The 27,425-nt window shown below is 36.6% G+C and overlaps 1 protein-coding gene across 1 annotated transcript in view; it reads left to right on the top strand.

Moving 5' to 3' along the window:
• The window catches only part of cacna1da (calcium channel, voltage-dependent, L type, alpha 1D subunit, a), a 111,936-nt gene that overhangs the window by 81,095 nt on the left and 3,416 nt on the right, over positions 1–27,425 (top strand). Inside the window, exons 32-48 of the mRNA XM_073811831.1 lie at positions 6,976–7,008; positions 7,785–7,913; positions 8,043–8,108; positions 9,835–9,926; positions 11,407–11,566; positions 11,829–11,956; positions 12,184–12,280; positions 12,367–12,469; positions 12,780–12,881; positions 17,230–17,363; positions 19,365–19,481; positions 20,314–20,696; positions 22,288–22,314; positions 23,423–23,551; positions 24,842–24,981; positions 25,187–25,293; positions 25,817–26,128. Coding sequence (XP_073667932.1) covers positions 6,976–7,008; positions 7,785–7,913; positions 8,043–8,108; positions 9,835–9,926; positions 11,407–11,566; positions 11,829–11,956; positions 12,184–12,280; positions 12,367–12,469; positions 12,780–12,881; positions 17,230–17,363; positions 19,365–19,481; positions 20,314–20,696; positions 22,288–22,314; positions 23,423–23,551; positions 24,842–24,981; positions 25,187–25,293; positions 25,817–26,128 — 2,259 coding nt within the window. The remainder of the gene's footprint in view (positions 1–6,975; positions 7,009–7,784; positions 7,914–8,042; positions 8,109–9,834; positions 9,927–11,406; positions 11,567–11,828; positions 11,957–12,183; positions 12,281–12,366; positions 12,470–12,779; positions 12,882–17,229; positions 17,364–19,364; positions 19,482–20,313; positions 20,697–22,287; positions 22,315–23,422; positions 23,552–24,841; positions 24,982–25,186; positions 25,294–25,816; positions 26,129–27,425) is intronic.

The raw sequence follows: 27,425 nt of genomic DNA, 5'->3' as shown, positions 1-27,425 counted from the left end.
TGAATGTTATGTGCTGTAAGCGTAATTTATATCGATGGGAATTTGTTTGTGTATGTGTGTTAAAAAAGAGAGTTGGAGTGCCTGCGTCCTTGTACAGTACATCTGTGTTTCTGTTTTATTTCTACATTCATGTATTATTCTCTATATTTCTCTGTCATCTGCTGTCTTTGTGCTTTTTTGTGGTGATAACACTGGTTTCACAAGTTATATTGTTAAACTTATTTGACTTACTAGATTCTTGAGATCCAGTAGCTGTTTGAGAGCTTTATTAAATGGCACATATTATGCCATTTTTATAAGATGTAATATAAGTCATAGGTGTGCTCTGCGTGTGTGATGTTTAACCCTAAAAATACCCCATAGATCATTTGGTTTAAAATATTCAAAATGCCCCTATTTGGGTAAAATGAGTGGCTGTGGGTGGAGCTTTATCAGTGTGACATCACATTAACAAGAGAATCACACTGCCAGCACACATTTATGTCCAAACACTTTGTAAAAATGGATTTTGCATAATAAATGCCCTTTAAAATGAATCAACTCTTCCATAATTGTAAAGACCTTGTGAAACTTGTTTTAACACACATTGTTTTAGTGGCTTGCTAAATGTAATGGTTATAGATATAAAGCATTCGATCTTTACAACACAGCAGGTACAATCTAGTCCTTTTGCAGATCATGCTTATATCTATACTCATGAATCCCCAACTCAGAGGTATGTGTGACTTTCACCCAATCTTGGAGTGGTTGGAGTGACTGGTTTGCCCATCCACTGTTGCATGCTGGGATATGTAGCTGCTAACATTAGCTTCATTTTCTGCAGATGGCGCTTGGCCACCCGCTCCATTCCCCTCCGGTCAGTGCTCAAAGCGGTGTGGTCCATGTGACTTTGAACTTCCTCTTTCTCATAACCCTCTATTCACCTCCAGACAGAATGGTTTAGGAGCTCAGAGCCAATCGTAATAATGAACCCGAACAAACTAATAAATCAGTTAGGTTAGAGACTTTTGTAAAATAGAAGATGGGTAGAGTCAAAAAAAAACTGAAAATGCAAACCAAACGTAGTTCAAGACCCCACATTTCTTCGCTCGGGTTGGATAAGCAGATGTCTTCAGCCCTAAAAACAACCTGTGAACACCATTTCGTATAAAGCTAAATCTTAAGAAAAAACTCTTCCCTGCCAATGACGACCGTTTCTGCCAATCCGTATTTCCGCTATTATCCACCAGATGTCGCTCTTAACCAACTTATACAACCCGTAAGCAACCCCTCACGTGAATTTGATCATCGCTCTTTATATATTTAAAGAATTCTCAGGAAGGCATTAAACTTTTGTGAAAATCATAAAAAATGTTGGCGCACGCTGGCAAGTTTTTAAAAAAACGTTGGTGGGGAAAGAGTTAAAGTAAAATATATTTTAAATGATTTCTACTTGTACGCATGCAAAGATTAAAAGGCGTGTTTATTTGACACATAAGCCAAACAACTGAAATTGCACGTCAAAAAAATTGCTAAAGGGGGAAACCCTGAGCTTCAAAATTTGACGCTAAACAAGATACTTTGTGTGTTAAAAAGTGACGTCTAGCATCTTTATAGTGGCTTTTGCTTGAATAGGACTGTCTCCCACATTGGATTTTTTCCAGAAAATTATCCATATTACAGTAACATAATGTTACTGCATCTAAACGAACAAACGTTATGTCTGACGCCGTGACATGATTGTCAATGCGATATTTAAACATAAAAAGGCTTTTAGACCATGCATCTTGACTTAGCATTTTTATTCATATAAACTCATAATGCGAAAATAAAAAGATTTGTCAATAAATTGATTCGACAGTAGACTACCACTGCCTACGCGGCCCACCAGATGGCGCTCCGCAGCCTTGTTGAGAATCACTGCTATAAAACATTTCGGATTGTGTAATTATGTCCGTCTGATCACCCCACTACAGTTGTTTTGTCCCACAATTGATAAAATGTGTTCCTGTCGCTCGATTGTTTTGTGTAGCAGTACAAAGTATAGTATTGAAAATTGTGCAGTGCCATAAAGAGAAACATTTATTGTTTACCAAAAACCTTTTAGTTCGCTTTTTCCCTACTACACAGAATCTTTTATGTACCAGAAAGGTTTTGTGGAGATTTTTTATTGAACCATTAAGCCTGCTTAAATTTCAGTTTGTGGTTTCTACAGCAGGTTTGTCCTGCAATGTTTATGTCATATTCTTAAAAATTCATTTCACTATGACGTTTTTAAATGGAAATTATTGTAATACCTGCATGGATATGAAGGGTACTTGCTCATTTTGACATCACATCAAACAGTTTTTTTAAGGGGTTGAATACATTTTGTGTGTGTATAGATGTGTTGTCTGTCTGCTGAGTGACTGTCTATGTCTCTGTTCTGTCTCTCTACCTTCAGTGAGCTTTTAGAGCTCAGAGGAATGAGAACTTGAGTAGAGAAGGTGTGTGGACGTCAGCAAGGCTGCATGACCCTGAAATGAGTTTCATCTCTCTTTGCACTCATTTATAACTTACTTCTGTTCATCTTTCCTTACTTTATCGTTTTTTCCTTCCCCTCATTCCCTTCCTCCCACCTTTTCCCTCGCTTCCCCATTTATTCCCTCGCTTCCTCCATTTCTCTCACCTCCTCTCTTGCATTTGCGTGTGAGAGCGCCCTCGAGTGGTGACTCTGTTAAAATGCATGGGGATGCTGCTGTGCAACTGGAAATTTCAGCTCTTGTGTGCGCTGTTATGGTGAGCAAGTGTGTTTGAGAAAGAGATTGTGCGTTTGTCTGTCCTTGTATATGTGCCTGTCTGCAGACTGCCAGCGCTTAAATGCATGCTACATCAAATGCAATGGGCAGTGAAAGTTTAACGCGCTTGCATCTTATATTTTCACCTGTCATGCAAATGTGATGTTTTATTTAAAAGTGACTTGAGGAAAGTTAGATTATATGAAGGATGCCATATCTGTCTGGAGTCTTTTTATCTTCTGCACATTTGAGATATTAGTCTTTTTCCTGAACGCAAACTTTTTGTTTTTCTCACTGTATGACTCGATGTGGTTTTTGACAACCCATTCATTCTCGAAGTTGTTGAATTTTATAATGTGTGTGTGTGTATGCTTGTGTGCACATAAAAGTGTACAGTACGTATAAGCATATAGAGGCTTTGCAATGCAGGTTGCTGAATTCAAAATGTTTAAAGTGACTTTGCAAAGACAGTCCTATTTCTATGATCTGTGAACATGGTTGTCAAGTGAACACAGCACATACACTGTCAGAAAAAAGTGTTAAAAATTGTCCCAAGCTATCACTGGGGCAGTATCCTTTAAAAATGTCCTAATATGTATTATGCAGGTTCTGATATCTATACATTTAGTACAAATATGTACCTTTGATGTACTAATATGAACTCTTCAGGTGCAAATGTGTGAGTTTAAAAAGGGTACCGCCCCAGTGAAAGCTAAGTACCATTTATGACAAATTCTTTTGACAATGTATCAATAGAGGACATTTATCCCTATTTCCAGACAACCAAATCTGATGTGCTTATAAAGTGATCAGAATCAGATATCTACAGTAAAATTAATGAAGCCTGTACTGGTTGCTGTTAGTGTCAGTATAGACTTTAGTCTTCAAATGTAACCCAATCTATGAAAACCGTGCTAAAGTAGGCCTACTATTTTCTACATAAAATAATCCTACATATTAATGTAAAGAACATTCTGTGAAACTTGATAACTTTAAAGGGACACTCCACCTTTTTTGAAAATATGCTAATTTTCCTGCTCCCTTATGAAGCGTACATACCAGGCACGGTAGAGGCGTCAAGCGCGAGTGATTTCAATGTTAAGCCAATGTGAAGACGCGTTGATGCGTGTCTGGAGCTTTCGCGGCGCAAATGAGGTGTTTAGCGCAGCACGGTAGACGCGATCCCACCTCATTCGCGCGTCTAGTTCGCGCAAATGGCGCAAATTGAGTTTTGCCGCAGGAAACGCGGCAGTTGAAATTTTTTAACTTTGGCGAGAATCGGGCCGCGTTAACCAATCAGGAGCTTGCTCTAGTAGTGACGTCAAGCGCAAGTGATTTCAATGTTAAACCAATGTGAAGACGCGTTGATGCGTGTCTGGAGCTTTCGCCGCGCGAATGAGGTGTTTAGCGCAGCACGGTAGACGCGATACCACCTCATTCGCGCGTCTAGTTCGCACAAATGTTGTGAATTGAGATTTGGCGCGGGAAACGCGTCAGTTGAAAATTTTGAACTTTGGCGGAAAAACAGGCTGCGTTAACCAATCAGGAGCTTGCTCTAGTAGTGACGTCAAGCGCGAGTGATTTCAATGTTAAGCCAATGTGAAGACGCGTTGATGCGTGTCTGGAGCTTTCGCGGCGCGAATGAGGTGTTTAGCGCAGCACGGTAGACGCGATCCCACCTCATTCGCGCGTCTAGTTCGCACAAATGTTGCGAATTGAGATTTGCCGCGGGAAACGTGTCAGTTGAAAATTTTGAACTTTGGCGAAAATCGGGCCGCGTTAACCAATCAGGAGCTTGCTCTAGTAGTGACGTCAAGCGCAAGTGATTTCAATGTTAAGCCAATGTGAAGACGCGTTGATGCACGTCTGGAGCTTTCGCGGCGCGAATGAGGTGTTTAGCGCAGCACGGTAGACGCGATCCCACCTCATTCGCGCGTCTAGTTCGCACAAATGTTGCGAATTGAGATTTGCCGCGGGAAACGTGTCAGTTGAAAATTTTGAACTTTGGCGGAAAAACAGGCTGCGTTAACCAATCAGGAGCTTGCTCTAGTAGTGACGTCAAGCGCGAGTGATTTCAATGTTAAGCCAATGTGAAGACGCGTTGATGCGTGTCTGGAGCTTTCGCGGCACGAATGAGGTGTTTAGCGCAGCACGGTAGACGCGATCCCACCTCATTCGCGCGTCTAGTTCGCGCAAATGGCGCAAATTGAGTGTTGCCGCGGGAAACGCGGCAGTTGAATATTTTGAACTTTGGCGAAAATCGGGCCGCGTTAACCAATCAGGAGCTTGCTCTAGTAGTGACGTCAAGCGCAAGTGATTTCAATGTTAAGCCAATGTGAAGACGCGTTGACGCACGTCTGGAGGTCTCGCGGCGCGAATGAGGCATTTAGCGCAGCACGGTAGACACGATTCCACCTCATTCGCATGTCTAGTTCGCACAAATGTTGCGAATTGAGATTTGCCGCGGGAAACGCATCAGTTGAAAATTTTGAACTTTGGCGGAAAAACAGGCTGCGTTAACCAATCAGGAGCTTGCTCTAGTAGTGACATCAAGCGCAAGTGATTTCAGTCTTAAGCCAATGTGAAAACACGTTGACATGCGTCTGGAGGTCTCGCGGTGTGAATGAGGTGTTAGCGCAGCACGGTAGATGCGATTCCACCTCATTCGAGCGCCTAGTTCGCGCAAATGTCGCGACTTAAGCTTTGCCGCGGGAAACCCGGCAGTTGAAAATTTTTAACTTTGGCGAAAAAACGGGCCGCTTTAACCAATCAGGAGCTTGCTCTAGTAGTGATGTGATTACAGAAAGTGAGCGGAGTCGCAGAAGCCCCTCCCATGACGCAAATTTCCGCGTGAATGTCTCAATGACTAGAATTTCACGCGCAGCTTTCACGCACAAATGAAGCAAGTGAACTCGCCTCAAACGCGGCTGGTGTGAACCCACGGTTGGAGTTAAACATTTGATGTTTTGATTTGGAATCCATTCAGCTGATCTCCAGGTATGGCGTTACCAATTTTAGCATAGCTTAGCATAATCCACTGAATCGGATTAGACCATTAAGCATCACGCTAAAAATAACCAATGAGTTTCGATATTTTTCATTTTCTATTTAAAACTTGAATCTTCTGTAGTAACATTGTGAACCAAGACCGACGGAAAATTAAAAGTTGTAATTTTCTAGGCAGATATTGCTAGGATCTATACATTATGGCGTAATAATCAAGGACTTCAGTAGCTAAAACAGTCTTTTTGGTTACTTTCAATAGCAGGGGACTATTTTCGGGCACTGCGTAATATCATTGCGCCTCCTACAGCCATGATACAGCAGCAAAGTCCTTGATTATTACGCCAGAATGAGAGTATAGTTCCTAGCCATATCTGTCCAGAAAATTGCAACTTCTAATTTTCCGTCGGTCTTTGTTCACGATGTAACTACAGAAGAGTCAAGTTTTAAATAGGAAAAATATCCGATCTCTTTGGTTATTTTTTAGCGTGATGCTAATGGTCTGATCTGATTCAATGGATTATGCTAAGCTATGCTAAAAGTGGTTCCACCAGACCCGGAGATCGGCTGAATGGATTCCAAAACGGTAAAAATCAAATGTTTAACTCTAGAGGAGCTGGAAAATGAGCATATTTTGAAAAAACTGTAGTGTCCCTTTAATATTAACTAAGTAAGGTCATGTCAAATCGATGTGGAATCAATGAATGAAATCAAACTTTTATGCTTCAAATCTCATCATTAGTTTAGAAGACTTTAACCTGGATATCACAGACAAGGTCACACATTTAATTGGTTTATTTTTAATGACATCACAGCAAGTCTTTGTTAATGTATCGTTGTTAGATAAAGATTATTGGATAATCTCTTGTTGTATTCATTGTATAAGTGCATGCTGGTCTTGTTAGTGTGTGTGTGTGCGATGTACTGTACTGTATGTGCTGTAATCCTTTGCTTATATAATGCACTGGGTGTAAATTAGGTCATGTGATGGACCTTCATGTTACATAAGCCTTCTAAGTGAATACAGTCCCCAATTGTTGGTTATTTTTGAGTCATTATAAGCAGGAAAAGGATGTCTTCAGTCAACATCTGGTTGTTCTGGCTCTACGCTGGAGTTTGTGATATACAGTACTACTGTATTTCTCTGTGAATGTGATTTAAAGCGTAAGTGCAGTTGTTTTGTGTGAGTGATTAATTCAGGTCTTTGATTTTAAAGCCCACAGAGGCACCTCAGGTGGATGAGGCGGGGGTAAGACTTTCCGCCCCTCTTGGGTTTTATCGCCCCAGTTTGCATAGTTTTCAGGTTTCCTTTTGAGTTGTGGAATCTTAAGTAAACCTCTCATCTATACCCACCCCAACTTCAATTATTTAAGTTTTTGACTTTGTGTGCGTTTAAGTTTTAGTTCTTTCAGTTCATTTCGTTTGCTTTGCTTTGATTTTATTCATTTGATTTATTCATTTTGTCAAGTAGGGCGAGTGTCACCCAAACGTGAGGAAATGCGTGTGAGTGTGTGTGTGTGTGTGCGCGGGGTCGGTCGGCCCCTCACGTTTGTAGTGCTGACACTGCTGCATGGTCAGCGGCCCCTGAGGTCACATCAGGTCAGGTGATTCAGGTAAGATTGTGACCTCAAACTGACCTTTCACCTGTTAGGTGTGGGGGCCCGCTGTAAGTTGGCATGAAGTAACTGGTTCGAGGGAGCCATGCTTGTGCCAATGCGTGCAGTTAAGTATGGCAAGGTTTTTTATCCAGCATGCACCCTGCTGCTCCCTTCCTTTTTCTCTAGGATGTAAGACTGAAAGTCTGGCAGCGTTTTACTCAAACCAGCCTAAGTATGAAGCACACACGTTTTCGATTTCTAAGCGCCGATGATACATTCCCAATGCCAACTTATGGTAGTAAATAAAAAAATAAAATCGGTAAAACACACATTGTGCTACCTTATGCTGGTTTGACTGTCTTAATACAGCCAGATGCCCTGTGTTATCTCTTGATTGGTTGGCTAACACTGACTCCGCCCCTCACAGAACACAGAAGACAGCGCTCGCATCTCTATCACCTTCTTTCGGCTTTTTCGAGTAATGCGATTGGTCAAGCTGCTGAGCAGGGGTGAGGGCATTCGAACCCTCCTCTGGACCTTCATCAAGTCCTTCCAGGTCAGATAGTCAATCATTCATGTATTAACACATGTCACTCCTTAAAAATATCTCTAGTGGTTTGTTTACTACAGTATGTGATGTTTTTTGCGTGTTAATTTTAATGTTAAACCTTTTTTCTTTTCTTAGGCCCTGCCATATGTGGCTTTACTGATAGCAATGCTGTTCTTCATCTATGCCGTGATCGGCATGCAGGTGTGTTTCCCAGCTAACAATTTTTGGTTCTCAAAATGTTCCCCTAACATAATTTTTTGGTTTCCAGAACGGTATTTTCCCATGTTTGTTTTTGGATAGCCAGGAAAGTTTTCTTTAAAAAATAGAACAGTATTTTTAGGTTAGTTTAAAAATAACCACTCTGCAACGTTATGGGAACGTTATTTTAACGTAAAATTTTATTTTGTTTAGAATATCTAAATAAGCGCTTTCTTCTTTGGCTGTGTCCAAAATTGCTCCATATACCCTTAAACAGTGCACAGTGCATTTTGTAGTGGTATCCGAAATTTATAGTGGACATTATCAAGTGCTCATATTCAATTCCATAATTCACCGCAATAATGAGTGTGCAACTAATGTTTAGTCAACAGCAAGCCGCTACCCCTTCACTGTTGTGCGTACCAAATTAACTCTCGTGTCTTGACACAAGATGACGCCCGGCACTTAGTGTCTGAATTAACCCACTTGTTTTCATTCACTCATTCAAGTGGACTATATTAGTGAACTAGGGAAAGAGGATATTTTAAGCTATTTAAGACACAGCCAAAGAAAATGGAGAGAAGCTTTAAACATTTTAAGTTATTACTCTGTTTTTCTGATTTTTAACTGGGGTTGAAGTTAAATTTATTTCAATCAATCACACAGAACAGGCTGTGGGGATCCCCTATCAGTGTGATGTCACATTGATTACGCCCCACCCATAACAGCTCACAGACTCCGCCTTATGAGCGCGTAGTTCAACCTTCTGCCAGAGACACATGTTTTAATGTAGTCCAAAGCACATGTGTAAGCGCTCTACACTAGAGGTCTTCACGGGTCCACTTAGATCCGAAAACCCGAGGTCCGACCCGAGACCCGATCAGGTTCGGGTCTAAAAGTTTCACATGTGCCTCGGACATGGGTCGGGTACAATAATAGCGGCATCGGGTCTCGGGTAATTTAAAAATGAATGTGTTTTTTCTGAACGGACCCGAGAAGACCCGAACTCTCTCGCCTGTGTGCGTCAATGTCCTTTTCAAACCTCTCATCTGTTTGCCAAGAGCGATTGCGACATTGTGTGGTTGTCGGAAGGTAAATTTTCGTTGAGACAAACATGTCAGTCAATTATAAATGTACATTTTAGCGGTTACGTTGGTGTCATCGTCAGATAACAAAGTAAAACGAATGGAGCAGCTCGCCAAATTGGTTGCAAGGCCACCGGAGTTACTTTCTGTCTGACTGCTGCTCGTGGGTCTGCAGAATGCACACATGTCAGTGCCGTTACATTCGGTTCCAGTCGGGTTAAAAAAATGTTTTCACTAGTTCGGGTCAGACTCGGGTCTAATTTTCTCGGGTTTGTCTCAGGTCGGGTCTTTCTTTAAATTTTTTTTATTTATGCACGTCGGGTTCGGGTATGAAGGGATTCGGGTCATTTCGGGTCGGGTAAATTTCTTTGGACCCGAGAAGACCTCTACTCTACACCCCACTTTGCATACAGAGAGGGGAACAGAAGTATTTTTTGGCATTTAAAGAGACACACACAAAAACAGCACGTTTTTCATTGCAGCCACAAATGTCCATGTTCAACATCGTATAATGAAAGATCTGTGTTGTATTTTGAGCCGAAACTTTACAGACACATTCTGGGGATACCAGAGACTATTTTTATATTGCTGAAAACACCTAGGGTAGCGGCCTTTAACTCGTCTTGCATTTGTGGGACTTTCAGGTGTTTGGCAAGATCGCGATGGTGGACCACACACAGATCAATAGAAACAACAACTTCCAGACTTTTCCTCAAGCCGTACTGCTGCTGTTCAGGTTAGGAGATGCTTTTATGGGTCTTTACAGTTGTGCCCCACTTTAGACCCATGTGATCCAAAGTGCATGATGCATTTGGCTGTTTTCTCTATTCCTATTTTATTTTTTTTAATGGGGTTATTAGTAAAGATTTTTGGGTGATTTTATGGGTGATTGTGTCAGGTACTTTTTTCTTATTTTAATCATGTATTTTGCACAAAATAAGTGATTTTGTGCATAAAACAAGCAAAAAAATCTGCCAATGGGTAAGCACATTTATCTTGATTTTTTTCTTGAATTTAGTGTTTAAGAAAAATGTTCAAGATTTTTTTTGCATACCCCATTGGCAGATTTTTTTGCTTGTTTTATCCACAAAATCACTTAAATTTGATATTTTAGGTCTACAAACTAGACTGATTTTCTTGGGTCATTTTGCTCATCAAGTAAAAGCATCTTAATTTAAGAATGTGTAGATAAAACAAGACAAAAATACTAAGAATTTTTTTTCTTAAAAATCTTTTTTTTTTTTTTGCAGTGCATATCATAATATATTTTTTCTGTAAAAAATGAATGTACACCGCAAAAAATATTTTCAAGAAATACATTTCTTAAAATAAAGTAAAAGTTTTTTGTCTTGTTTTCAGTACAAATAAAAAAAATGTAAAATCAAGATGCATTTTCTTGATGAGCAAAATGACCTAAGAAAATAAATCTAGTTTTTAGACCAAAAATATCAAATGTAAGTCAATTTGTGCTGAAACAAGCAAAACAATTCTGCCAATGGGGTAAGAAAAATAATCTTGAAATGAGTTTCTTTTTTCTTAAACACCTAATTCAAGAACAGATATTTTTGCTTGTTCATTTTAAATTTCACTTACATTTTATTTTTTTGTCTAAAAACAAGATTTATTTTCTTAGTTAATCTTGCTTATCAAGAAAATGCATCTTGATTTAAGATTTTTTTTTTATATATATTTCTACTGAAAACAAGACTACACTGCAAAAAATTATTTTCAGGAAAAAAAATTCTTAGTATTTTTGTCTTTTTTCCAGTAAAAATATCTTAAAATTCTTCAATTAAGATGCTTTTTCTTGATGAGCAAAACAACTCAAGAAAATAAGTCTAGTTTTAGACCGAAAATGTCAAATTTAAGTGATTAAAATCTGCCAATGGGGTAAGCAAAAAAATCTTGACATTTTTTTTTAAACACTAAATTCAAGAAAAATTCAAGAAATAATTGCTTATGATGGTTTTAAGCACAAAATCACTTAAATTTTATGGTTTTGTTTGTTTGTTTTTTGCCTAAAAACTAGACTTATTTTCTTAGGTCATTTTGCTCATCACGAAAATACATCTACATTTTAATATTTTTAGATATTTGTACTTAAACAAACAAAAATACTTAGTAAGAAAGTCATTTTTGCAGTGTGCCAAATCTGTTACAATCAAAGGTGTTGCTATGATTTCAGAATATACACTATGTGTGTGTTTTATGTGCAGATGTGCAACAGGTGAAGCCTGGCAAGACATCATGTTGGCATGTATGCCGGGAAAACTGTGTGACCCGGAATCCGAATATAATAAAGGGGAAGAGTTCACCTGTGGAAGCAACTTCGCCATTATATACTTCATCACTTTCTACATGCTCTGCGCCTTCCTGGTACAAACATTAACTGGATAATAATACACACTGGAACTGGATATAAAGGGATAGAAACATTAGATTTGTTACAAAAGGTTGACCATAGCTATGCCAGACACACACATACTTAGCAATATAGATTTCTACAGCCTTTATGTACAGCTGGTCATAATTGCTATTTATTTACTTTATCAATATGTTTTTACAATATAACATGTTTATTTGCTTGCGTCCAGACACATAAATGAGTAATGTTAATAATAAATCTTTCTTATTTTAGATCATTAACTTATTTGTGGCTGTCATCATGGACAACTTTGACTATCTGACTCGTGATTGGTCGATTCTGGGTCCACATCACCTTGACGAATTCAAGAGGATTTGGTCAGAGTATGATCCAGAGGCCAAGTAAGGACTGAATGTGTGACCATGTAGAAAAGATATCATAAATCTCTTTAATATCCCTGCCGATCTTCTGGAGAACTATAACAATAACTGCTTGTCAGGTTTATCTCCAGAGTTCATCCTCTCTGTTTTAGATCAAACTTTGCCACAACTATTGAATCTCTTAAACTGTGACCCAATGAAATGTTCCTCCAGGCAGTGTATTTATCAGTGTTTTTTTATCATCTCAGAGGTCGAATAAAACATCTGGATGTGGTGACGCTGTTACGCCGCATTCAGCCTCCGCTCGGCTTCGGCAAACTCTGTCCTCATAGAGTCGCCTGCAAGGTAAAACCAGCATACACAAACGCACACATTTATATATTATGCACAAACACATTTAACCAAACTCTTTTTCTCTTTCATTCTTTCAGAGATTGGTTGCGATGAACATGCCTCTAAATAGCGATGGGACCGTCATGTTTAACGCAACACTTTTTGCTCTTGTGAGAACTGCCTTAAAGATCAAAACAGAAGGTAGATGAATGCTTCACATCCTACATGCAAAGTTTTTTTTGCATCATCCACAACATATATTGCTTGTATAGTTTGTAGGAATACATAGTATTCCTGTAATTCAATGGGTAGCAGCGCCAAAGGTCATAGGGTCGATCCAAGTAACACACATACTGATAAAAAATTATACTTTGTAATACACTTTTAGTCACTTTGGATAAAAGTGTCTGCCAAATGTAATGTTTTAACCTGTATAGCCCAACTTTGAATAGCCTTTTGATGATTGTAAAAACATATGTAGTTATGTTAATATGGTTGTGTTTTGATGCAGGTAATCTAGAGCAAGCTAACGAAGAGCTCCGGGCCGTTATTAAGAAGATCTGGAAGAGAACCAGCATGAAACTTTTGGATCAAGTGGTGCCCCCTGCTGGTGGTCAGTTATATCAGATATTATCACTGCTTGGGAAAATCTGCACCAGAATACATGCCTACAAAAAATATATTCTCTTAAAACCTCACAGATTGTTCACTTATAGATATAGAATAACAATTTGTACACCTATGTAAAGCACACAATATATCCCAACATTATTTTCACATGTAAGCATACTTACATATATAATGCATAACAAATTTATTAGGGCACTATTGTCTATTTGTCTCAAAGGCCATCCAGCATCGTGAAGTGATTTAATGTGGACTCACATTAAACAGGGAGTTCTTGAAGTTTCACCATTTTAAACAGAAGTGAGGAGTGTCAAATTGAATTTGTGTTTTTAAGAATTAAAATTTAATCAAGCTTTGATTAAGGACTCCAAGTAAAATCACTAACTGTAATTTACTACTTCATGAATAACAATAATTTTATTTTAACATTAGAAATGGTACTGTGATCAATACTGATGGAAACATATTTTAACTCATTCCCCGCCACCTTTTTTTTTTAAAGTTGCCCGCCAGCATTTTTATTCTTTCATTTTTTACAAAAGTTTCACAAAATGCCTTCCTGGAAAATGTTTTTCTATAAGTATATAAACATGGAGATATATCAAATGAAAAAACAGAGCCTCTGCTTTCACAAACAAACAAAACCGAAAAAAATAAAATTTCATCTTCATTTCTTCTCTTTTTATACCTCTAAAATATGGGTAGGTTTCTTAAAAAATACCAAATTCTAAACAAAAAGCTGAAATAATTGCATTTTTGTAAAGGAATTTTGTTCAAAATCAGATTCAGAACGATTATCAAAACATACATGGAGTTTAAAATTTTATTAAATGGGTAAGATCACCATCTAGTGGATAATAGCGGATTTACAGATTGCCGTAAAAACTGTTTTTTTTTTCAGGAAAGCGTCATTGGCAGGGAAATGTTTTCTCTTAAAGTTGCCATGAGACGGAAAGTGGAGATTGCCTTATTTTCCCTGTGGTGACGTATATCTGAGTGAAACTGACTTCTGAAATAAAATAAGGCAGGGCTGGATTTGAATTTGTCAATCGAGATCTGATTGGATCATTTGAAGTTAGGTGGTGTTGCTAATTGCTAATCACAGCGATATTCTCCCAGACCCTGCCCACCTGCCATACCATATGACCGGAAGTAAAGAGAGATTGTTTTGAGAGCAGGAGGAGATTTGCGTTTTTGATTAAAGATTATGAGGGCACATGTATTTTTTTTGATAATGAAGCTCACATATAAGTAATTTGTAAAAAATACCACAATATGACAAAACAAATGACATTTTTATTCTTTTAATTTTATTGCGACTTTAATTGACAAGATAACTCGGCAATGGTGGGGAAAGAGTTAAAAATGCTAACTTTAGCATGCTAGCATTAAAATCACAAATTCCGCCATGCATAGCCACGCCTCCTCCAAAATTCGGTCTGAATGCAATTATTATTTAAACATTTTAGTTTGAACGCCTTTCACAGATAACAAATATTTATAAAAATGCATTTAGACTAAAGCTGTAATCGGGCATTAAAAGTTAGGCCCGAAATGACCGAAGCCTGACAGAATTCGGCCCGAACTCGAAAGTACATTTTGATTGACAGCTTTTTAAAGCCCGAACCCGTTTACAGCCCGACATTATTTAAATGTGCGCACGTACACAGCTTTCGTCAAGAATGAGTAATTTACACGTTTTAACATTATTTATTTATGACTAACTAGGCTATACGCCACTTGGAAGTTAAAACAAAGAAATAAAAGAAGTCATCTGTAACATCGTAAAATCTCACTCTAAATAGGCCTATGCAATACACTATAAATAGGCCAACATGTCAATAAAAATTATTATTTCTTAACGAATTAAATTAAGATAATACATTCTGAATTAAGATGGGTATTTGGCAATAACGAAATTAAGATAAAGGCTCCGCGGGATTTGCTACGGCAGTTCTCTCCATTAATATCCTCTGTCTAAATTATGTATTTAAAACTCAATTAATATTTAGTTATACATTGAAAAACCTTTACTCACCAAGATTAGGCTACATGTTTTTGTTGAGGAAAATTATTAAATCCACTGTAAATGGCCTCAGCGCGGTCCTGTGCTTACTGAGTGCATCCAGCAGCATTGAACTTGAACGCTCATTTACTACGCAAAGCCGAAGCACAAGCCCGAGCCCGGCCCGAGTCCGTGTAAAATGTTAGAAATGAAGCCCGAACCCGACCGAACCTGTCGGGTCCCGATGGGTCCCGTCGGCTTCGGGCAAAGATCTTCAGCTCTAATTTAGACAATTTAACATAGTGATGCCTCACACACAAATAATAAAATTATAATTATTTGGTAAATTATATACATTTATATTTATATGATGTGGCATAATAGAAAATCGTCATAGAAAAATATTTGCTTTCCCCATATGTCTGCACATCTCAAGTACAGCTGTGGGAGGCGGGTCTTTGTAGAAGTTTAGCCAATTACTGATTCAAGAAATAAACACATATATGACATCAAATTTAGCCAGCCAAAATCCTGATTGGTTAACGCGGCCCGGAAATCCGCCAAAGTTTAGATTTTTCAACTCGTGCGTTTCCCGCGGCAATGCTCAATTCCACGCCACAGGATGCCAATTCGCATCTTTGCATTGTATTAACATGTAAATCACTTGTGCTTGCCGCTTCTACCGCGTCTGGTGTGAACCCTGCATTACAGAAAAATAAAAATTATTTTGGTAATCACCAATACTGTTAGAGAGGCTAAGGCACAAACCTTACATTTGGGTGGTGGTCTAATAAATTTGTTAAGCACTTTACATTTGTCATGAAAAGTCTACACATAGACACACACACACACACACACACACACACACACACACACACACACACACACACACACTACAGCTTTGTCCTGCTGTTCTAGTCTTAGTTTCTCCTGGTCTGCTTCTCTTCGATGTGTGTTATATGTGTGTCGCAAATGTTCCTCTCCTGCCTGGTACAGCGTTCACACTGGAACCTCAATGATGTGTGTGTTTGTGTGAAGATGTATAAATGAAGACATAGCTGGAGTGTGTGTGCGTGTGTGTGTGTGTGTTTGTGTTTGTGTGTGTGTGTGTGCGTGTTGGGCTTCAGGCTTGCATGGCAACTCTGGCATGCTTTATCCTTTAAAACAATGTCTCTCTATGTTTCTGTCTATCTCTTCTGCTCTTCTTGATCTGCTTGAGCGTCTCCACAGCTTCTGTTCCTCGTTCACTGTTTATTCTGTTTAAGTTTAAAACGTCAGAATATTCTGAAGCAATTCTGTTTTAGGGTGGTGGCATGGAACTAATGTTGCCTCTTCTTTCCTGGTGTGTCCCCAAACGTGCTTGTTTAAAAAGTGACACAGACCCCTGCTTCAGAATGTTTCTCACAAACACACACACACACATGTAGATGCACACTTTTACGCACACACATGGTCATTCATGCATATAAAAAACCTGTAGGCTAAACACACAGTCAACAATAATGTGCAAATACATATTGCTCAGCACTGCCTGCTTACATGTTTCTAATAAAACAGAAATGCATTTAGGACTTTAGTGAAGTTAGCTGATGCACCCCTGTTGTTGTGCTAATATTAATATGTACAGTGTTTAAAATTTTTTACTAAAGATATCAGTGGGACAGTACCTTTTAAAAAGCCCGAAATGTTCACCATTTAGGTATCAACATGGGCCTTTGATGTACTCATATGCATCCTTTCTGTAAAAAGGGGAAAATTGTTAATGGGAACAACCCCAGTGACAGCTTTTTGTTTTTTCTTTCCGAGACTGTAGTGTACAGCATTTAAAATCGAAATTGGAAACAAAAACATAATACATTTTTATAAATTACCTTTTTTATAATAAACATTTACTGATCTATATTTCTGCATGAAGAGCTAGTGAAATGTGACCTAGCATTTAAGAAATAATAAATAAAGGCATTTAAATTGAATAAAAAAGCATTGGAAAAGAATTGGAGCCGTTCTTTGCAAATTTGGGGATAAAGATCTCTTAATATTAAAAGTTATTACTTTTAATGCATTGAAACAAAGAATGCTTGAGAGACCTTTCAATATATTAGGTACAAGTTATGTCTGTTAAAAAATCGTTTCGCTTTATTATTAAGACTTTAGGTCACTTTTAGTAGCCATTCATGTTAAAATCTTTTTTTATTATTTGAAACGATAAGCATTTCAGGTGTTTTTAGTCTTTAAGTGACTGTATGGTTAGGCAGCATCTCGACCTGCGACAACACTTGCGGTGTGTGTACACCTGCGTTGAAGCCGTATGTGTGGTCTGTTCACGTAGATGATGAGGTAACCGTGGGGAAGTTCTATGCCACTTTCCTGATACAGGACTACTTTAGGAAATTCAAGAAACGCAAGGAAGAAGGTCTGGTGGGCGTCCACCCGGCTCAGAACAACACGGCCATTGCACTACAGGTGAGCATTGTGTGTGTTTGTGTATTATAAGTTTTGGAGTATATTTATAAGTTGTTTGTTGTTTTGATCTTGATACATGTGTACTGCAAAAAAACATTTCGTTGAACTGTATTTCCTTTGCATTAAAATGTTGTTTTAGCTTGAATATGGAGTCCTCTGTGTGATAATGGTGATCTGTAAATGTATTCTTGTTTGTTGTGTAATAATAAGTGTTTGTATCGGTTTACCATCATTTCAAATTTCACATATCATTGTTTTAAGATGTTATGTTTCATTTTCATTAATCAAACACCATCTGTGTGTTTGACTTCATGTTGTTTAGTCGTTGTTTAGAGGTTTACGTTATAATTAGCGCACACAACAGAAATTAAACTACATTTATAAACTTAGTTTAAGTTAATTGCTCAAATATTTATGTAGTTAAGTGTATACACTGCAAAAAATTATTTTCTTACTTAATATTTTTGGCCTGTATTCAGTAGAAATATCAAAAGTTGAGCAAAATGCCCTAAGAAAATAAGTTTTGTTTTAACACAGAAACTATACAATTTAAGTAAATTTTTGCTTAAAACAAGCATAATTATCTGCCAATGGGATGAGAAGATTTTTTTGCTTACCCCATTGGCAGATATTTTTGCTTGTTTTATGCACAAAATCACTTAAATTGTATATTTTGTTGTCCAAAAACCGGACTTCTTTTCGTCATTTTGCTCATCAAGAAAATACATCTTGATTTATTTTTATTTTTTTGATATTTCTACTGAAAACAAAACAAAAATACATACTGCAAAAAAAAAAAATGTAAGTAAATTTGTGGATAAAACACGGATGAAAATCTGCTAATGGGGTAAGCAAAAAAAGTCGATTTTTTTTCTTAAACACTTAATTCAAGAAAAATTTGCTTACCCCATTGGCAGTTTTTTTTTTGCTTGTTTTATCCACAAATTCACTTAAATTTGATACATTGTGTCTAAAAACTAGAATTATTTTTTTGGGTCATTTTGCTCATTAAGAAAAAAATATTTTGATTTAAGAATTTTTAGATATTTGTGCTTATAACAAGACAAACATTCTAAGAAAGTCTCTTAAAGAAAAATTCTTAAATTAAGATGCTTTTTAATGAGCAAAACGACCCAAGAAAATAAGTTTAGTGTTAGACCAAAAATATAAAATTTAAGTGATTTCGTGCAGAAAACAAGCAAAAAAATCTGCCAATGGGGTAGGCAAATTTTCTTGATTTTTTTCTTGAATTTAGTTTTTAGGAAAAATGTTCAAGATTCTTTTGCTTACCCAATTGCTTCAGTTTTACTGAAAACAAGACAAAAATAAAAAAATGTTTTTTCCTTAAATTCTTAGTATTTTTGTCGTTTTCATTTGAAATATCTAAAAATTCTTAAATTAAGATGAGCAAAACGACCCAAGAAAATAAGTCTAGTTTTTAGACCAAAAATATCAAATTTAAGTGATTTTGTGCATAAAACAAGCAAAAAAAATAAAAATTCTGCCAATGGGATAAGCAAAAAATCTTGAACATTTTTCTAAATTCAAGAAAAATTCAAGAAAAATTTGCTTATCCCATTGGCAGATTATTATTATTTTTTGCTTGTTTTCTGCACAAAATCACTTAAATTTGATATTTTGGGTCTAAAAACTAGACATATTATCTTGGGTCATTTTGCTCATCAAGACAATGCATTTTAATTCATTTAATTAAATTAATTTAAGAATTTTCAGATATTTTTACTGAAAACAAGACAAAAATTCTAAGTAAGAAAGTCATTTTTTGCAGTGTAGAAGATGTTCTGTGTTGTCTAACGTGACTGTTTTCATTTTTCATGAATTTCATGATACTGTCCTGTCAAAGCCTGTTTGTGTCGATTTATCTGTTGAACTGACCCCTGTTGGCATGTGTTTATGAGACTTGTTAGTGGGTCACAGTGGTCATTTAAAATGGCTTCATCGAAGAGCAAATCTTTAGTTATCCTGTCGTCACGGTTACAGGCCGGCCTCCGTACGCTGCATGACATTGGGCCAGAAATTCGGCGCGCGATATCGTGTGACCTGCAGGATGACGAGCTAGTTGACTTTTTACCAGAGGAGGACGAAGCAATTTATAGGGTAAATCACTCAACTTTTATGACCCCCCTTCCCCTTTTGTAAAATCGATCTGCACCTCATTTTCTTTAATTAACTGCCTGGTAAAAAATGGAAACAATTTTGAGTTGTTTTTAAGAGCAGTTATACCTTAAGGGAGTCGCAGTGATTTGTGCATCATCCCAATAGGTCGTACAAACTGATCTGTCTAAGATTAAGACTTTGTACGGGGATAAAATCATTGGCCTGAGGCCTGCGGTCTTATAGTTTGACATCAAAGGTGGCAGTCTAGAATTCTTGCTCGATTTTATTGAAGGTTACATCATAGGTACATCGTATCACAGTTTTGTTGTACTGTACTGTAACACATGAATCTGGTGCAGTTCATCTATCAGCCAATCTCTTGATTTTAAATTTAGTTTACTTCATTCAAGTTGAAATTCAAATTCAGTTTGAATTTATTCACATCATACGCCAGCGGTTCCCAACTTGTGCTTCAGGACCGAATATTACACTTTAAAACATGCTTAAATCATAGAAAAATAAGCATTAAATTGCATTATCATTACTAAGAATTGTACAGGCCCTGCAGTAGCCAAAAAAGTATTATTTCATAATATCAACTTTATAATCTGCAAATTTATTTAGCTAAGTTTATTCAAGCTTTATTATTATTACATTTATTTATAACCCTTTTTTTACAAGTCACGACCCACTAGTTGAGAACTATTGCTATGTCACTTTACCTCCTTTTAAATTTATTTGTACCATGAAATCATATCAAATTAAATAATAGTTTACCATCAAATTTGTTAAGTGGGTTTTCAACCTCATCCTCACAAGTATTTGTTCACAGCGAAACGGTGGACTGTTTGGCAACCACATCAATCATATAAACGGAGACCCTCGGAGGAGCTCCGGTCACCAGACGAACGCCACCCAGCGCCCCCTGCAGGTGCAGCCACCTCCACATTACGCCCACATGGAGCAACCCGTGGGGCGGCTGGGTCGCGCCAACGCCATGGCACAGCAAAACCACCATCGCCATCACCACCATCATCATCACCATCATCATAACAATTCTTACAACAAGTCGACCAACGTCAACCTCAACAATGCCAACGTTTCCAGTTTACCCAATGGAGGACACAATCGGTACTACGAGCACATGCCAGCCAATGGCTACCCGGGATCGTATTATGGAGAACATGACAAGCCCAGAAGCCCTCGTGGCCAGAGGTGATTGGATGTTTTACATTATTTATCTGTGCTGTGAAAAGTCTTGCTTTCATTAGTGTTATAAACAAGAGTATAAACAAGAAATTGACTTTTAAACTTTCCTTTTCACTGTTTTCAAACATTCAGCTTTACAGATTAGGTTATCTTTTTCTTTTGCACATTTTCCATCTTTACTTTCTTGAACTTTTCGTTGGGTCTTTTCTCACCTCTGATGGTCCATCAATGCTACGCTCTTAGAAAAAAGTTACCCTTTCATAAAGTACACCTTTGTACGTAAAGAGTGCATATTAGAACCCGAAACCCATACGCCCAAAAATATATTTTTAAATATATTTCAAAAAATGGCCAAAAAGTATTTGCGCTCACATGTTTACAAAATTTAATTTTTTTATAATTTGCCAATTTTTTGTATATTTTGTACAAATTTTTTAAAATAAATATATTTAAAATTATTTATATTCACCTCACATTAAAAGAAAAACTTTGCATGTTAAAAACCTGTAAACATAACAGGTTTGAAAAATTTTAAAATTAAATATATTTTCAACTGCACAAATATATATTCATACTTATAGTTTTATATTTTATACTTGCTCATATGGCAAAAAATATATATTTAAATATATTTCAAAATATACAAAAAAATGGCCAAAAAATATATTTGCTTAAACATATTTTGGAATATGGCAATTTTGGGTATTTTAAAAATTAAGTATATTTAAGGCATTAAAAATATATTTTGCCCCTTCATATTTTTTAATCCAAGGAAATATATTAATTTCACGTCGCATTGGAAGACAAACTTTGTCACAGACCTGTAAACATAACAAATTTAAAATATACTTTATAAAATTAACTTAAATGAAAATTAACTTAAATTTGGCATAGAATAGATTTTTGCCATATGGGTTGTAAAATTAGAAATGCATTTGCTTGCAATTTTGATATATGAAGGTTAAAACAAAATATATTTCTAAATTCGAAAATATGTTCAATGGAGCATTACTTTCTACAAAATGTATTTAGCATATATTTAAAATATATTTTTGGCCAGAATTTTTTTTTTTTGCCAAATGGGTATACTTTATACATTTTATACGCACTTACAAAATTGTGGTATGGGTTGTAAAATTAGAAATGTATTTGTTTCCCCTGAAATACATTTTGAAATATATTCTCATTCATAAAGGTTTATGTTGATATATGAAGGATAAAACTAAATATATTTTCAAATTCAAAAATATATAAAATTAAGCTTTACTTTCTACAAAATGTATTTAGCATACATTTAAAACATATTTTTGGCCAAAGAAAAGTATATTTTTCCGTATGGGAAGGTTCATATTGGTACCTCAAAGGGTACATATCTGTACCTGGATGGAACCTACAACCAAAAATATTTCTTATATGGCATCGTGTAGGATCTTTATTTTTAGGTGTGTATACAAATTTGTTGTATATATCATGTATATACTGTATCATACATGTGCCTATCCCGTACCCTTTCCATTTTGCCTGCATTTTTCCATCTTTCTCTCTCCTTCCTAACCAAAATACTTTCTCTTAACAATTTCTCTGCTTTCTGGAACAGAAGGCGCTACTATGAGACCTATATTAGGTATGTTTCAGCAATTATTACATGTTCAGATATTATTTCTTGTAGAAAAGAAACTGTGATGAGAAGCAGAATTGTGGTAGCAGTTTTGCTCAATGGCCAGAAAAAAATTATTTCCAGCTTGGCTTTGCATCAAATGGCACTCTTGGTGTTCACTTCGGGCCGTTGTTTGTATTGGTCTGTATTTGTGTATAATTTTAAGGTTCAAAATTCTATTAGTGCACACTTTTGAGAAGCCCTCAGTAGGGTTGACTACTACTTTGCAGTCTATACGACCAAATAATGTGTTTAGGGTGCCATTTGGGACAGGCCGCATACACATGCAGATCTTGACCATAAAACCCAAATGAGTTGGTGAAGCTATAGCAAAGCAGGATACATCTTGGGCGGACAGTTTCCCGGACAGGGTTTAGATTTATCCAGGCCTAGGCATTAGTTATATTAGGTAATTTCAGTAGTTTTTACAAACAAACCTTACAAAAACAGTACTGGTGTGCATCTTGAGACAAAACAAGGGCACTGATATGTGTTAAGATATGTCAGTACGAAGTGTTTATAAATGAAGGCAGCCCAAACATGCATTATAGTCTGGGACTAGAGTAAGCCCTGTTTGAGAAACCGCCCCCTGAGTGTCTATGTGTTGTGATTGGGTGATGAAGGGAAAGTGGGTGGGGCTTGCAGCATGTGGCATCAACACAGCAATGACTCCATACGTATATCTTTATATAGACAGCCAAACTAAAACAAGGCTATAAGATGCAAGCCTGTTTAGTACGTTTAGTAACTAAATGTTGAGTTTTCTCTAAAGGTCTATGCTTCACGGCCGACTCGGCACAAGTAAACTATTATGGACATTTTGAAAAATGAAACATGTTTGAGTTAATAAGACTAGATCTCCAAAGACCATACAGCTACGTTCCAAAGATGTAAAAAGACAGCCAAGGTTATGACACGTCTGATTTAATAACGTGATTGTTCATTAACATGATTTAACTGCGTTACTGCATTCCAATAGTTACATGTCTGCATGGTCGTGCATGGATAATCACATGGGCGACACGTTAATGACAACATAAACAACCTTGTACTCACTCCTCCAAACTTTACGCAGGTCCAATGGCAGCGACAGAAGACGACCAACTATACGCCGTGAAGAGGACTGCGATGAAGATCGCTACTCTGCGGAGTACTACAGCGGAGAGGAGTTTTGCGAGGATGACAGCATGCTGTCGGGTGATAGGTAAAACCGTTGCCAGAAACATACATATGATATTTAAAGGCACAATATGTAAGATTTTTGCATTAACTCTTTCAACGCCAGCGTTTTTAAAAAAGTTGCCAGCCAGCGCCAGCGTTTTTCATGATTTTCACCAAAGTTTAATGCCTTCCAGAAATGTTCTTCTTTAAATATATAAACATCAAATATACCAAAAGAACAGACCCCATTTTTGTGACAGACTTTTCATAGAGATCCCATTCAGAGCGATCTTTAAAACAGACACGGACATGCAGCCGCTTGCCATAGGGCAATACTTCCGGGTTTAAAAAGTTGAGGAAGGGCGCCACCTGGTGGATAATAGCGGTATTGCGGAAAGACAGAAAATCTCGTCATTGGCAGGGAAGCGTTTTCTCTTGATTGACGAGATATCTCGTCAATGGCACCGAAAGAGTTAATATATAAAAAAACGACTGTGTTTGAATACAAAGAATTTGCAGTTTTAGAAAGCGCCCCGATTAACTCTTTCCTCGCCATTGACGAGTTAACTCATCAATTAAGAGAAAAAGCTTCCCTGCCAATGACGAGTTTTTCCAGAAATCCATATTTCCGCTATTATTCACCAGATGGCTTTCTTACCCAACTTTTACAACCCAGAAGCAACCCCACATGTCAAACAGATCAAACTCAGTGTATATTTTGATCATCGCTCTGAACTGAATTTCTATCAGAAGTCTTTCACAAAACAATTATTTTAGCTTTTTGCTCAAAATTTGGTATTTTTAAAGAAACCTACCCATAATGGACACAAAATTTCCACCAGATGTAGCCATCAAGCCAAATATTGAATTCATACAAAGAAATCGGAACATTTAAGTATACAAGTTGAGTCATAATAAATAAAGTGACATGACACAGAGAATAAGTATTGAACACATGAAAAGAACAAGGTGCAAAATGGCATAGAAAGCCAGATGATCACCTGAAATCTGTCAGTTTTGAGAGAGAAACCCAGCCCCCTATCAGTACTAATTGATATCAGCTGCTTTAGTCCTAATTGATGGCCTATAAAGGCTTCTCATTACTCATGATCTGTGAGTCCTGTTAGATCGACTCATTTTATGCTCTTTAAAAGCATCATCAAACTGTGGCCATTGTTGTCGTTTAGCGACCTCTAGTGGTGAAAATTACATATTGTGCCTTTATTTGGGAAAATCATGAATACAGTAAATATTAAATGTTGTTCAAACTGACTCATATATCAAAAAGCATATATTCAGTATGAGATGCAAATGAAACTTAAACATTGTGCAGGTACCCCAACAGTGACCAGGAGTATGAGACACCGCGGGGTTACCATCATCCTGATAGTTACTATGATGATGATGAGCAGCCCCTTTATCATGATTCACATAGATCGCCAAAGAGACGATTACTTCCTCCTACACCACAAGGCAAGTCTTTAGAGTTAAATGAAGTGAAATGATTTAAACTGATGTGTGGTTACAGGTGTACATATATCAGCTGTTTTATAATGGCTTTGAAAATGGGTCATCCAATCAGGTCAGAACTGCAGTATCTGGTTTAGTTAATGTTACGTTTTTTGTAAAGTTTCTAAAATTTTTCTCATTGATACTTATGTGATGGATGTTTCCACAGGTCATCGGAGGCCATCATTTAATTTTGAGTGTCTGCGCAGGCAGAACAGTCAAGATGACCTTCCTCACCAGCGTACTGCTCTTCCGTTACATCTCATGCAACACCAGGTAACATACAGTAAACTATTTTCATTTATTTATAGATTATTTTATGTAAAAGTGGCTTCAAAGTTATAGAAAATCTAAATATTGAAAATATTTTTTTTACATTCACAGCAGGAAATTTACAAGATATCTTCATGGAACATAATCTAATGATTTTGGGCAAAAAAAACTCTATAATTTTGACCCATACAATGTATTGTTGGCTATTACAAAAATAACCGAGTAGCTTATGACTGGTTTTGTCCAGTCACAAATGGTTATCCAATTTAAAAAAAACTTTTTAGCACAAACAGTCTAGACATAAAAACAAGTTTTACAAAATATACACAAGTAGAGACATACAGAAAGACAGTAAAGAAATCTGTGCCAAAAAAATATATATACAAATACATGCCTGAATATTAATATGTACAGTATACATGTGTGTATGTACACCTAGAGATCTTGCTTGGGTTGGGTTTGTACTTAAATCATGTCACTGTAGTAATACAGTATTATGTCTACTGCTGTACGTTCACTGTACCAGGTGATGGCAGTAGCAGGTCTGGACTCAAGCAGGGCTCATAGGCTTTCACCTACAAGATCTACCAGATCATGGGCGTCACCTCCACCCACTCCTACGAGTAAAGATCGAACGCCCTACTACACGCCTCTTATCCGAGTGGACCGTCCTCTGAGAGACGGCGCGAGCGGCAGTCACACATCTGTCAGAAAGAGCTCGTGGTATACAGATGACCCCGAGCAGAGAAACTACTCACCCATTCACCTGCAGGTCCCACCTGAGTACAGAAACCAGTATCATCAAAAGAGAGGCAGTGCCACCAGTCTGGTGGAGGCGGTGAGTCCAACAATCTGTCTATTTTTAGTTTTTTTGAGATTGAATCAGTCAAGTTTTGTGACTGTTGTGTTCTGGCCAGCCAAACTAGGGCTGGTTGATATTTTTTACAAATATCAATATCTCATACTTAAACTCCAAAAATTGCTTTTTTGTTTCAACCCTTTGTTGGGTAAAATATGGACAGACTCAACTATGCGGTTAAATTAACCTAGAAAATGTCCTAAAAAATTGTAAATGCTTTTTTTTTAAATGTCAAATTCATTCTGATTTTTTTTCTTTAAAAAATTATCTGTATGAAAGAAATGTCAAGGCATTCATAATGTTTTTAATGTTAACAATTTTAATTCAATTGTTTCAAAGCAGATTTACATGGAATATGAAACAAAAACAGTAAAATTATTAAATGTATAAGAAAAATACATGGTATTATTAGAAATTTTATAATCTTATTATCGTCCTATAAATCAATTGTAAACTATTAAAATTTGATACTTTTATATGAGACTAAAGGATATTTAGTAAATTATTAACTGTTTCCCCACCATTGATGAGTTAAATTAAGTTATCTCGTCAATTAAAAGAAAACATTTCCCTGCCAATTATGTTTTTATGGTTTATGGTTATCTGTAATTCTGATATTATCCACTAGATGGCCAATATACATTTTTATACATTTATACCCAATTTATAAAAAACTGAAGCAAAAACAATTTTTTTAATATTTTAAACTCCATGTATGTTTTGATACTCGCTCTGAATCTGATCTCTAAAAAAAATTCTTTACAGAAATGCAATTATTTCAGCTTTTTGCCTACCCATTTTTAAGGGGTTATAAAAAGAGAACAAATGAAGATAAGATAAAAAAATTCTCAATTTGTTTTTTTGAAAGCAGAGGGTCTGTTCTTTTATTTGATATATTTGTATGTTTATACACTGCAAAAAATGATTTTCAAGAAAAAAATATTTTTGTTTTGTTTTCAGTAAAAATATCTAAAAATTCTTAAATTAAGATGTTTTTTCTTCATAAGCAAAACGACACAAGGAAATAAGTCTAGTGTTTAGACCAAAAATATACAATTTAAGTGATTTTGTGCATAAAATAAGCAAAAAAATCTGCCAATGTGGTAAGCAAAAAATCTTAAACATTTTTCTTATACACTAAATTCAAGAAAAATTCTAGAAAAATTAGCTTACCCCATTGGCAAATTATTATTATGTTTTGCTTGTTTTATGCACAAAATCACTTAAATTTGATATTTTTGGTCTAAAAACTAGACTTATTTTCTTGGGTCGTTTT

The sequence above is a fragment of the Paramisgurnus dabryanus genome, chromosome 14, assembly GCF_030506205.2.
Source record: "Paramisgurnus dabryanus chromosome 14, PD_genome_1.1, whole genome shotgun sequence".
Classification (NCBI taxonomy): domain Eukaryota; kingdom Metazoa; phylum Chordata; class Actinopteri; order Cypriniformes; family Cobitidae; genus Paramisgurnus; species Paramisgurnus dabryanus.
The sequence above is the reverse complement of the archived record's forward strand: the minus strand, read 5'-3'. Positions and strand labels throughout refer to the sequence as shown.